At 39.4% G+C, this 14,077-nt stretch overlaps 1 protein-coding gene across 3 annotated transcripts in view; it reads right to left on the bottom strand.

The window, feature by feature from the left end:
• TTC29 (tetratricopeptide repeat domain 29) overlaps positions 1-14,077 on the bottom strand; it is a 348,965-nt gene that overhangs the window by 46,522 nt on the left and 288,366 nt on the right. For all 3 annotated transcript variants that reach the window (XM_054824216.1, XM_054824217.1, XM_054824215.1), the window contains 2 exons: positions 5,696-5,819; positions 812-1,043 (listed from right to left, as the gene is read on the bottom strand). In XM_054824216.1, coding sequence (XP_054680191.1) covers positions 812-1,043; positions 5,696-5,819 — 356 coding nt within the window. The remainder of the gene's footprint in view (positions 1-811; positions 1,044-5,695; positions 5,820-14,077) is intronic.

Here is a 14,077-nt window from a genome sequence, read left to right as displayed (position 1 = left end):
CTGAAGGTCCATATTATGACTTTGCCCCAGCTGTCATTTATTTCCACTGTACTCCAGATTCACACTCTCCACAGGAATGCAGAGAGGAAAGTTTTAAGGTGGAGTAAACTTATCCCTCTTCCTTCCCCAGTACAATCCTGTGTAATACTATCAATACTTGGAGATAATGCATAATTCAGTTTGTCTTGCATTAACATATAGTACAGGGGAAAAAAAAGTAAAGAAAATGTAACCCATGAAGAAAGAGGTCTACTCCACACAAAGTCCTCCTCTATTCTCTAAGGCAAGGAAACACAGTGAAGAAATAAGAGTTGTTCCCCCCCCCTCCCCCTGCCATGTCAAGTATAAGGATGCCAAAAATAAACCAGCATGTTCTTCTGAATTCAGAACTATGTCCACTATGTCAAGCAGAAATTACTCCTTACTTTTAGTAACATGGAACTTATTTTTGGATGCACTTAAAAAACTAACTGCAAATTAAGATTATAATTTTTTTTCTTTAAAGATTAAAATAACGATATTTGACTAAACCAATACATCACTGTTTGCCCGTAACTGTGATGTTTTGGAAAATAGCACTGAAAAAAGTAAGTTACCATGCATAGCAACTACTACTATCTGTTTCACCCTGCCATATTGTATTTAAACCTATTTAATTCAGCCTTTAAAACAAGCACACAAAGGAGTAAATCTAACCTCCATTCAGTACAAGGAATAAACCCAGGAAATAATTTAATAAAACTCTACAAGCAAAACGACTTAACTGTTGAGGACAATACAGCACTAATGTGTTTCATAACCAATGTCTTACCGACTGTAAGAGGGTCAGTGCACATGTCACTTCTATTCTCCTTCCATGCCAGCAGGTACTTGAGGCTGATGGGATCTTCTGCTTCTATATGGCTGTTAAATGCCACCATCAGTTTATGAGCCTTTGCAATGCCACAATAAGTCTTTGTTTCATCCACTAAGGCCAAATTATTTAAAGTTTTTGCTGCCTCAGAAGCCTGACTGAAATATTTAAAAGCTTCATTGTAGTTCCCCTAGTAAAGAAGAGAACAAAAGAAAATAATTGTAAAACCTACTTGTAGTCACCTGTATTTTATCTTGACATTAGAGCCTGCTCCTCTGGCACTTCACAGATCTTGCAGCTGAGAGGCCAGCCCACAGAATGATTCATGGCATGGTATTAAGCAAATCACTCTCCCTTGCTGTTTCCTAACCTCTAAAATCCAGATAACACTTCTCATACCCTTCTCAGGAACTGCATTGTTTTTTGGTTGTCTGTGTAGGATTTTGAACATACGAATCTCAGTATATCAATGCTAAGTATTAATACTGATTCCAGACAGGCCATTTAGAAATTATCACTATTGTTTCATTATGTTTAACATCTCTGTAGGAGGAAAGGTCCTAATTTACTATTGTAATACTAAATTTTGGAAAAGAAATCTTAAAAATGGAAAAAAGAGGATTATGAAATGATGGACCTAAAGTATAGAAAAGAAGACATATTAAAACCTACAGATTTATGGGGGAAGAAGGGGTATATCAAAAAGCAGTGATATTCATAATCACAAAGAGAAACAGTAGGAGAAATATAAGGCAGCTATTACTAAATAGAAAACCCAAATAATTTATCTCTTCATCCTGCAGGATACAGAAATCCAACATTCACGAATCCAATAAAAAGGAGTACAAACAACAGCAGATAATACGTTAAAAGGAAATAAGAAAAGTATAATAAGAATTAATTTTTAATGTGAGATATAGAAAGAAAACTCCTCAACTTCTTGACCAAAGAGGAATAAAGAGAAAACTAGGGAAAATCACAATAGGCTGAAGGATACTGCTGAAAAGCTAAAATATTTCTTGGTATATTTCTTCATCTTCTGTATATTTATTTGCCATGAAGCTACTTCGAGTTACTATAAGAGATGGAGCCAAAAGAAGATTTGCAGGAGCAAGCTTCTAATTTAAAAAGTAGCATACTACCAGAGCTAAACAGACCATAAATAAAAGATTTGAAAGAATCTAAAGACAAAGAGATTTAATTGCTAGGAAATAAATTACATCTCTGATTAAAACTAGGCGGTATAATCCAGGCTTCAAAGGTAGTACATTTTGTGTTGGTATGTGGCAGCTTGCAATACCTTCGTTCTCTAGTACCAGTACTGTCTAATGTTTAATTATTATAGAAAAAGAGTCAGATGATAATTTTGCCAAGATTGTCAAAAAAAGGTAAAAAAGGAAGGGTTTTGGGTTTTCTTTGGCCAGGCTCTGAGGAATTTCAAAGGTACCTAATAATACCAGCTGAGTGGTTATGTGATAGCAAATGAAATTAATTCATTAGAAAATGAGAGGTAATTCATACTGCCTGAACTATTTATAACTTCTAGTGGTTTATAATTAACTCAGGCTCAGGAAGGTGGCCTTCAAATAACATAGGCAGCTCTGTAGTGGCTTCTCCTAAATGCAAAACAGCTCTAATATCTAGTAAGTTCAAACAAAATATTAAAATGCTTCAGTAATGCAGTGGAGAAAGCTAGAGTAGATACACTCTACATAAATAAAGTATATTAATAAAACTGGACAAAGTAAAGATATGCCAAACAGCAAATATAAACCAGGAATAGACTGAAAATTGCTACCAACTACAATAGAAAAATAGGGATGAATTGACTATAACTGAAGAGCAAGAAATTTAAAAATAATTACAGATAGCTCTCTCCTCTTAATGGATTGTTGATGGTAACAACTTTGATCACAAGCCTACTAAGAAGAAAGTTGGACATCCTTGTGAAAAAAAAAAATCAACAAACTAGACAAGACAAAAAAAGGTCTTCCTGGGAGCAAGTCGTAATGGAACTGTTCATCCTTTACCTTCCTCTGAAGGAATTCTGGCTATTGTCAGAGCTAGACAAACTTCTTGTGGCAGTTTCTGTATGTCTATCATTAACTGTAGCCTGCCTGTTCCCTGGAAGATGCCTTCCAGTTCTCCCATTGGTGTGGAATTCTGCTGCCCTGATGGCACAAACTTCCGACTGACAACAATTTCAGAGTTGTCTTATCCTTTCACTCTCAGCTTGAATTAACAAGATTGAAATTCCCTTCTGCATAGAGACCAGGAGGACAGACTCCAACTGATAGCTGTTGCTCTTGATACCACTTTTTGGGATCAAAATTTGCATGACTGCTAAAATGTGCCTGTAATTAAAAAAGGAGAAAAGAGTAATAGAAATTCAAGTACTCTTTAGAATTTTTTTAATACAGCAGGAGAGCAGAATTAGGCCTATGGGGACACAGCAATGAATAAAGAATGATAAGCAGTAGGATAATAGCTAATAAGCAGAAACATCTACCTGCCATACTCATGAGAACTATAATAGGTTAAGTGATGTGATTAGTGAGAGGAATGCAGCAAATCAGACTAAGAGACTTGAGAAAAATGAAATGAGAAATGAGAGAGTGTGTTATGCTAACTCCATCAGAGTTTGCATATTAAGTAAGCAAACTGGGAGAAATTAGAGCTCATACTTGTACATAACACAAACCCAGGTGTTTCAGGAAACATATGGGTAAAACAATCATGACTAGAAAGCAGAAACTGAGTACAGCTTTAATGAAAGACAGTGATGGTGATGGAATAGTGAGATGACAGAACTGTAAAGCTACAGCAACAGTGTGGACAGAGCAAAGTGTATTTGGTCAAAGTCACTTTGCGAAGAACAGTAAAAGTTATATACCTGGTTTCCTAAAGGTCCTCAAGGATAGATCTGGATATAAATAGAAATATCTCTAATTCTATGAGGAGGACAGTACTACTGCAAATTGTATCACCAGGGGAAGTACAGAGTTGAATAAAAATACCCTAATAATGCCTTAACTTAGAGAACACCAGCGATGACAGCTGACACCAAGCAGGCAGTGATCCGAGAAAGGAAATGTTAATTTAGACTCAGTTTTGGTAAACATTGCTGACCTTGCAGAAAAAATGTATAGAAAATAGGGAATTGTAATACTTAAAGAGATTTTTTTTGTATATTTAAATTACATATTTTATGTAAGTTAATGAGATTAAGTTACTACATTTTTTCCCTTCTACACCACTACCCCAGTTCAATGCAGCAAATTCCGGACTGAGAAAGAGAATTTAGAGAATAACCAAAAAGAGTTTAATTCTTAAAATATCACTTCTCATAGAATTATTAGCAATGGTGGCAGAGACAGTGAAATAGAAAAGTAGTTAAATGGAATTTAGTTAATTATTTCTCAAATTTGGAGTAGAATAATTAAGCACAGTATCACACCACCCTACTTTCTTCTAAGTTTCAGATCCATTTTAAAATTACTTCAACAAATTCTTAGAGACTTTAAAACTTAGATTTCAATGGGAAATTCCGCATTTACGCTAAGAACATATGTAAATAGAAGGGTCTCAGGCTAATTTAGAGATTAGAGAGTAAGAAATTTTTCTACTGCTTTTGAAACAAAAACTGGCCACCAACTATGGTAGTGGGAGTACTCTGTAAGAGGAATCCAGAAAAAAAAGGCATTTGGGGGTAGTGTAAGTGAAAAGGGGCAAGTAGCCTGTTCAATACATTACACATAGAAAAGAAATTCTGACAAAAAATCCCCAACCAAACAACAGGCAACAGAAGCTAGAAAGGGTGATTTAGAAAGGGTATTTCTATTTCTTTTGTTCATAGTGAAAGTGTTTCCTAATTTCCACATTGTCCAGTCTGCAGAACAAATTCTTTTTATTACTTACTGTATCTAAATAATTTCATGTAGTATTTCAGCCCTAAAATAGGCGTTAAAGGGCTCAACATGAATCTTTCACTTCTGCGATAATGTATTTAACCTTTCTGATTTCAAAAACCAAGTGCTGCATCTCTAGATGTGCTAAGGGACAGAGTAAGCATGGAAATCACAGCCCAGACTGGCAGCCAACAGAACTGCTGCCTTTGCAGAGTTCACACCAGAGGAGCAATTCAGAAACTGGCACATTGGTCAGAAAGAAGCACCTCAAAAGACCTTAGAAACTATGATCAAGGAAGCTTCTTAGTTACCTCTAGCTTAATATTGTCCAACGCAGCCTATCTATTGATTTAAACAGGCCGAACCAAAGCCATCAGGCTGGATGGAAGCATACAGAAGACAAAGCCCTTCCACTACCAACACAGACCTTTGCCAAACTATATGCTGCCAGCACTCATTTCATAAATTTGGTTGAGAGAGTGTAGGGAAGAAATCAAGCTAAGATTAAAAAATACTTATTAGCATGCAATATAGTATACATTAATTTTTTTTTTTTTAAAAGCACGAATTTCAATGTATAGTACAATAAAATTTCATTTGTATTAACTGATAACTCTTTATGGGCATATGTGGCCCCAGCGGCAATTGGGATGCAGATTTTTCACAACACTGAAAGATGTCATGATCTGAATTTGGAGCTTTTATTCACTCATTCTAGAAGAAAACATTATATGTTAAATATGGTGTGAAATTTTCACCTTTCCCAAAAACTTAAGGCATATTTTATTTAGTAACACAGTATCTTCTCCTTTGATAAGTCTTGTAAGATACAACACCTTGATCAAATTCTTCTGGGTCATCTCATATGCAAAACCAGATTTTTACCATGAATTAAACCCAATTGTTCAACATCATTACTACAAGCAGTACTTACCCTTTCATTGTAAATATTCCCAAGTAACACACATGCATCCACCAGGCTTTGGCTTAGGTGAGCGTTCTCAGCAGTCTTCATAAACTCTCCCAAGTACTTAATAGTTTCAGCCGCTTTTCCCTGACTGAAGCAAAGAACAGGGACAAAAATGAAATATTCATTCAGGTGGCAGCTCCAAATGCTGAAGATCTATCCCCCTGTTCTGAACTAACTTTACTTTGTCATGACTCATCTGTGACTGGACTTTATTTCCAGTTGGTTGTCTAGGCAGTACCTATGCCGAGACCAATGAGACTAGTCCATACAGAACCTCTGAGGGCAGAACTGGACCCTTTGAATGAAATAGACCAAAATTTTTCTTCAGAATATTGTGCCATATTTTAAGGCCAAGAATGAAAATGCAGGTGATGATTTTACAGGGGTTTTGGAGTTTCCATTATTTTAATATTTTTTCTGCTGAGCAGCTGACAACATTTTCGATACAGCTGGACCTCACATCCTGACAAAATAGGGGAAGGAGGTAAGAAGGCTAGCTTTTCAGTAAGACTTTTTGTGCTGCCATCATTCAGAGCTGCCATTTCTTGCTCTAGAACGCTGGTGGTACAGCGGCAGCTCCATAATGGCACAGTCTCCTAGTTCTGGGGGTGACAGCCTTTCCCTGAGTGCAATGCTGTACTTCGGCTGGGTGAATCAAAGGTTGCTGGAGTCACACAGGCAAACCTATAAACTGTGGATTGCAGGTGTCACCCCCAAATCCCAATGAGATCAGAGCAACCTGAGGTCACAGCTGAATCTAAGTTGAAAATTGGCTAATGTACTTTGACAATAACATTTGCAGATTTCCTTTTTTTAATAAAGCTGGTCATATTAACAATATAAGATCTCTGCAGTATCATTACAATATATAAGACAGACATCTGGGTTTGCTTGTGAGTAAGGCACTGTGCTCTTTTTCCCTTTAAGGCTGAAGCGTTACTGCGGCTGACCTCAATATTAGCCGTGAACTTGAGTCACTAATGTAGGAGCGTAGCATGCTAAATGTCAAGCCACCAAGCAAGACGGAAAATCCAGTCTTAATTAAGAAACTCAGAGAAATAGAGGTTCCTGTAAGTGATAAAAAATTGTGATTTATTTTCTCACCATTTTAAAACACCTTCAAGTTATATTCCTGCAGCAAATGACTGACTGGGCTTTATTTACATTACTGTTTTTATAATAAACTATATTAGGAATATGTGCTTTCAAAATCTCGCAGAAGTCTGAAATTCCCTGTCTTATGATATCAGAGTAATTATAACATGGTAGTGCCTGCCACATGGAACAGGAAACACAGCCAAGCACAGCTGCAAATTTACAATATTGCAGTGATTATCTGTATGTGACTGCTACAAAAAGATGCTAAAACATTGCAAACTAATATGCTTGAAATGTTCAACTATGTGCTACCTTAGTTGCCAATAAGCAGTTGGATTTACGAAAGTTTCCTAATTTAAGTATTTTAATATTATGAGAATATTAAATATACTGTATGTAAACATTTGCCAAATGTCAAAAGGCTTCTAAATTTTAGAATTAGAAACATATTTTTTAAACCTATTTTTTTCCCAAGAAGAGAAAATCAGATGTTTCCCCACAGAAATACAGCATATGATTTATATAAGTTAAAGGACAAGGTTAAAGTGTTAGACAAATATTAATTCCAGTTTTTCTAGTTTTCTATATGCAGTGCACAGGTGCAACTTGAAGAGCATATTATATGGTATAATCATTAAATCCATTCAACCAGACCTTTGAGAGTTAAAAACATATATTCTGAGGAAAAGGACTCCTCGGTCCAAGGAATGAGAATGAAACAGTGCAGAATATTTGTGTATCAAGGTGATTCCAGTTTCCAATTGGGAAAACAGGACTGTTAACACCCACATCCCCTGACAACTGTCCAATTATGTATATCACACTTGGCCTACTGTTTGCAGTAGAAGTAATCAATAAAGGATGTGGTTGAGTGAACATAGATTTTGGTTGAACCAATGCATGAAAACTTAATCATTTACTCAGAGTGGAGAAATCAAATAGAGCAGAGATGAAACAGCCACTAAGGGGTTTGTTGATTGTGCCACCAAGTTTGTGGGCTAGGGGCTGAAAGTAATAAAGCAAATGGAATCAGTGACAGGAGAAAATGTAAAAAGGTTTTCTTAATTTCATGAATTAATAGAAATGTTTTGATGTATTTTTGGCCATTTTTTATATTTCACATAAAAACCTATGCTCCACGTATAGAAAATATGAAAATTGCTAGGGCATATAACCTCTTTCAAGCAAACAGAAATCAATTTGATACATATCAGAAAGATATTTCTCACCGTTAGAACTTCACTTATGCCAACTAGCAATTGGTTGGTACAGTTTAACAATTTTTCAAAGGAAGTACTTTTAAAAGCACTACAGCTTGGGATATTTAAAGTATGCTAGAAGGATTACTGAAACACTTTATCCTGCACAAGACCTGATAACATGATAAACAGGCCTTTCCTACTCAGAGGGCTAATATTTTATAGTTCCTTCAAAAATCTACATGTTATTTTATACATCCATATACTTTCTATCTCCTTAGACATCACCTTCCTAAATGCATAAAATGTAATTTCCTAAAGATATAGTCATTCATGATCCCACAGAACAGTTATGATGACTTCAGCAGAAGAGATTACATATCTACAGCAACTCATTTTCCGGTTTCATGCTAAAATGCCCTATGAGATTTTTACCCCTATTAGACTTTTATGAAAATATGCACCTTTTATAGGATTGCTCATGTGATTGAATTGGATGTATAAATCATGTGTCCACAAGAAGTCATTACCATGGTGGACACTGGCAGAATAAGTCAAGAACATGATGCTATTATGTCAGATTTTTTCCCTGGAAAATGACATGCCTAAATGCACATGATAGATAATTTCAGTTTCCCATGGTCTGTGGAAACATCTGCAGCAAAGATTTCACAAAAATTTCCAAAGCCGTAGACAAGTTCTGAGTGATTCGGGAGGGCTCAGCTACTTTCTCCAACCTGTCACAAGGTAATCAGTGCAAATTCTCACAGACTTTATGGTTATAATGCATTATTTTAGGGAAGCAGTCATCTTTTCTTTGTAAAGACATTATCCATCAAATTTAAAATGATTTGCACAAGTCTAGCCTAGATCAGGTAAAAATACAAGTAAAGAAAAAGTGATCAAGCTGAGTATGGAGATTCTGTCATCAACAGTAATTACTTACGCATTTATCCAATATTTTCTGAACAGGCTTGCCAGAAATTTGCTTGTTTGCTATATATCAGACAAATACATATCCAAAAGTTTGGTGTGAGAGTAAAAAGAAAGTTACAATGTTTTTTTTTTTTTAATGTCTCTCTTTACATTGGCTTTTCAAATAATTTTTCTATGCCCTTTCCTCCTCCAAGGAAGAACCAGCAGACCTGGACCAGCATGATTTTGTTCACAAAAAATTCTGTTACTGAATTTTGAAAAGTGGGATTGCATGAAATATCCATCATACTGGGTTACAAACAGTGTTCTATTAGAGAGCATTGCATGGCAAAAGGGAATTTATCTAGGACGGCTTAAGACAAAGATAACAGAATCACAGTATAGTTAAGGTTGGAAGGGATCTCTGGAAATAATCTCCATCTTCGTTGCTCAGAACAACTAGAGGAGGTCTGTGTCCAGTGGAGTTTTGAGTGACTTTGAAGGATGGAGACTCCACAACTTGCATTCACCCTCACAGTAATTTTTTTCTTCTTGTGTTTAAATGGAATCCATGTATTGCAGTTTGTGCCCATTGCCTCATGCCTACTGTCACTGAACACTGCTGAGAGGAGTCTGCTTCCCGCTTCTTCACTGCTGCCTAAGAAGTACTGATACGATCCCCCGCCAAGCCTTCTCTTCTGTGGTCCGAACAGTCCCAGCACCCTCAGCCTCTCCTCCTAGGACAGATGCTCCCAGTCCATTTGTCATCTTTGCAGCCCTTCGCTGGACTCACTCCACTATGTCCATCAGTCTCTCGTACTGGGGAGCCCAGAATAGGACACCGCACCCCTGGGGTGACCTCACCAGTGCTCAGTTAGAGGCAAAGGATCACCTCCCTCGACCTGCTCGCAATGCTCTGCCTAATGCAGCCCAGGATCCCGTTGGTCGCCTTTGCCATGAGTGCGCATTGCCGTTGCACGGGCAGCTTCTTGTCCAACAGGAAACGCAGCAGGTCCTTCTCTGCCAAGCTCCTTTCCCTGCAGTCGGCCCACAGCCTGGGCTGGTGCCTGGCATTATCTGTCCCCAGGCGCAGGACTTTGCATTGCCCTTTCCTGAGCTGCGTGGGACTGCCATCGGCCCATTTCTGCAGCCTGCCAAGGTCCCTCTGCATAGCAGCACGACCACCTACCTGGTGGATCAACCAGTCCTCCCCAATTTTGTGTTGCCTGCAAACATGCTGAGGGTACGCTTGCTCACGCCATCCAGGTGATTAATGAAGATATTGATCAGTATTGGTGCCAGTATTGATCCCTGAGTACGCTACTAGTGACTGGCCTCCCACTGCACTTCACGCTGCTGCTTACAACCTTTTCAGGCCAGCAGCTCAGCTAGTTTTCAGTCTGCCTCACAGTCTATTTATCTAAGCCATGCTTTATCAGTTGGTGTATGAAGATGTTATGGGAGACGGTGTCAGAAGCCTTGCTAAAATTGAGAGAAGCAACATCCACTGCTTTCCCTTGATCCATCAACCCAGTCATCTTATCGTAGAAGGCTATCAGGTTGGTGAAGCATGATTTCCCTGTCATAAATGAAATCATCCTCTTGTGCTTAACATGTTTGGACATTGCTTCTGGGATTATTCACTCCATCACCTTCTCGGGGACTGAGGTGAGGCTGACCAACCTGAAGTTTCTTGGATCCTCTCTCTTGAAGACAGAAGTGCTGTCTGCAACTTTCCAGTCCTCAGGAAGCTCCCCCGGTTGCCACAATCTTTCAAAGATAATTAAAAGCAGTCTCGCTTTGGCCAGCTCCCTCAACACCCATTTCAAATGTTGCTTATATTATATTGTCATGTCAGAGATACTTTACAGTCTACTCAGCTATTTTTGCTGCTTGTGATATAGTAAAAGTAATCATGGAATTTATCCATTTCTACTTAAAACAATGAATAAAATGGTTTTATGGAATGGTGACTCCCCATCTGTGAGACCTCCTTACAAAATTGCTCTGTGAAGACAATGGATGAAAACTTCCCAAGTCTCTGTGACCCTCAGTCATAGAGTTCAAGTGTTCAAGAAGATGTAAGGCCCACATACACAGATTTATACGTTTTACCTGAGACTTTTTTAAGGTTTGGACCATAAATCCAGAACTGTGATTCAATTTTTGGTCAACTGAAAGTCAGAATTCAGTTCTGATTGGACTCTAGTTGGTGTTACTGAAACTTGGTGGGATGAATGCCATGACTGAAGTGCGGCTATTGATGGCTACAAGCTGTTCATAACGGACAGGTGAGGAAGAAGGGGTGGAGGGGTTTCCCTCTACATCAAGAAATGGGTAGAATCTGAAGACCTGTCTCTGAAGAATAGCCATAAGCAGGTTGAAAGCTTATGGGTAAGAGTTAGAGACCAAGGCAGCAAAGGAAACCTTGTGGTTGGTGTCTACTACAGGCTGCCTGATCAAGGGGAGCCTAGGGACAAAGCCTTCTTACTCCAGATACAGGAGGCATCACGCTCGCAGGCTCTCATCCTGCCGAGGGACTTCAACCACCTCGACGTCTGCTGGAAAAGTAGCACGGTGAGCTGTAGGCAATCCAGGAGACTCCTGGAATGCATTGAGGATAACTTCTTAAGCCAGGTAATAGACAGCTCTACCAGAGGGAATGTGATACTGGGCATGATGGTCACCAATGCAAATGAGCTAATTGGTGATGTCAAGACTGGAGGCAGCCTGGGCTGCAGTGATCATGCACTGGTTCACAGTCCTGAGGGATATGGGACAGGCAAAGAGTAAAGTCAGGACCCTGAATTTTAGGAAAGCAAAATTCCAGGTCTTCAAGGAGTTAGTGAACAGGACCCCCTGGGAAAGTGCCCTCAGGGACAAGGGAGCAGAACAGAGCTGGCAGATCTTTAAGGATGCTTTCCATAGAGCACAACAGCTCTTGATCCCCATTTATAAGAAATCAGGAAAGGAAAACCAGCATGGATGAGTGGAGACCTGCTGGTCAAACTAAAGGGCAAGAAGGAAATGCACAGGCAGTGGAAGCAGGGACAAGTGTCCTGGGAATAGGGATGCTGCCTGGTTGTTTAGGGATGGGGTCAGGAAGGCCAAGGCACAGCTGGAGATGAACTTGGCAAGGGATGCAAAGAATATAAAGAAGGGCTTCTACAGGTATGTCAGCCAGAAAAGGAAGGCCAAAGAAAGCGTACTCCCCCACACCCCGATGAACAAGACTGGCAAACTAGTAACAATGGACAAGGAGAAGACTGAGTTACTCAACAACTTTTTTGCCTCAGTCTTCACTGGCAACCCTTCTTCCCACACCTCTTGAGTGGATGGACTGCAAGATTGGGACTGAGAAAACAAAGTCCCTCCCACTGTAAGTAAAGATCAGGTTCATCACCACCTGAGTAACCTGAACATACATAAGTCTATGGGTCCTGACGAGGTGCATCCCAGAGTTCTGAGGGAATTCACTGGTGTAGTTGCCAAGCCACTCTCCATGATATTTGAAAAGTCATGGCAGTCAGGTGAAGTGCCTGGTGTCTGGAAAAGGGAAATATTTCACCCATTTTTAAAAGGGTAGAAAGGAGGACCCTGGGAATTACTGACCTGTCAGCCTCACCGCTGTGCCTGGGAAGATCATGGAACAGATCCTCCTAGAAGCTATGCTAAGGCACATGGAGGACAGGGAGGTGATTCAAGACAGCCAGCATGGCTTCACCAAGGGCAAGTCCTGCCTGGCTAACCTAGTGGCCTTCTGTGATGGAGTGACTACATCAGTGGACAAGGGAAGAGCTATGGATGTCATCTATCTGGACTTCTGTAAGGCCTTTGACACAGTCCTGAACAACATCCTTCTCTCTAAATTGCAGAGAGATGGATTTGATGGATGGACTGTTCGGTGGATGAGGAATTGGTTGGATGGTTGCATCCAGGGTGTAGTGGTCAACAGCTCAACGTCCAGACGGAGATCAGTGACAAGTAGTGTCCTTCAGGGGTCCATATTGGGACCAGTAATGTTTGCATCTTCATCAATGGCGTAGACAGTGGGACTGAGTGTACCCTCAGCAAATTTGCAGACAACACCAAGCTGAGTAGTGTGGTTGACATGCCTGAGGGACTGGATGCTATCCAGAGGGACCTGGACAAGCTTGAGAAGTGAGCCCATGTGAACCTCATGAGGGGGCTTATAAGAAAGATGGGGACAAACTTTTCAGCAGGGTCTGTTGTGATAGGACAAGGGGTAATGGTTTTAAACTAAAAGAGTGTAGATTTAGACTAGATATAAGGAAGAAATTTTTTATAATGAGGGTGATGAAACACTGGAACAGGTTGCCCAGAGAGGTGGTAGATGCCTCATCCCTGGAAACATTCAAGGTCAAGTTCGATGGGGCTCTAAGCAACCTGATCTAGTTGAAGATGTCCCTGCTCATTGCAGAAGGGGTTCAACTAGATGACCTTTAAAGGTCCCTTCCAACCCAAACTATTCAATGCCCAGACTTTTCTACATAAAAGTTTCTCAAATGGCTGAAAGGTGCTGAGAATCGCGATGATATTTTACAGGGCTGAGCAGTTTATGCCTATTACATACCTAGAGCTCTTCAAAGCAGGCACATATGGAAGGTGTTTAATTTGAGGCATAATTGAGATGGGTTTTATAAAAAAATACCACAGCAGCCATTTTCCTAAGGAAGGGTTTTTGGTTGTGTCTTTACCTGTGCAATAGATTAGCAGTTAAATCCATGATCCTAGGCATGAGAGTGAGTTCCTCCTTCACTTGAATCAATCAGAATGTTCCCCTCCTAGAAGAAAGTCTTAAATACTAAACTGGGGAGTCTTAATGCTCTTAGCTTCCTCTCTAATTTCTCCTTACCTACTGTTTTTCCTCTTTTTCAAATTGTAACAGCTGGAAAGCAGCGAGACTGTCCATTCCCAGAAAGCTAGAGAATGATCCCAGAAGTTGTGGAGTACAGATGTGTTGCAGAAAAAAAAATAACTAGCCACTCCTTCTTTAGCTCTGCTTTTAAGAAAATAATTTGCACTGGCATGGTCTTTCAGATGAAGCGTTTAGAAACCTGACTTCAGAAGGAACTCCAAATCTGTAACTTCTGAGCAAATAAATGTATGTGTT

Source organism: Grus americana, chromosome 4 (assembly GCF_028858705.1).
Source record: "Grus americana isolate bGruAme1 chromosome 4, bGruAme1.mat, whole genome shotgun sequence".
In the NCBI taxonomy this organism is placed as follows: domain Eukaryota; kingdom Metazoa; phylum Chordata; class Aves; order Gruiformes; family Gruidae; genus Grus; species Grus americana.
This window is presented reverse-complemented; position numbering and strand designations above follow the sequence as displayed.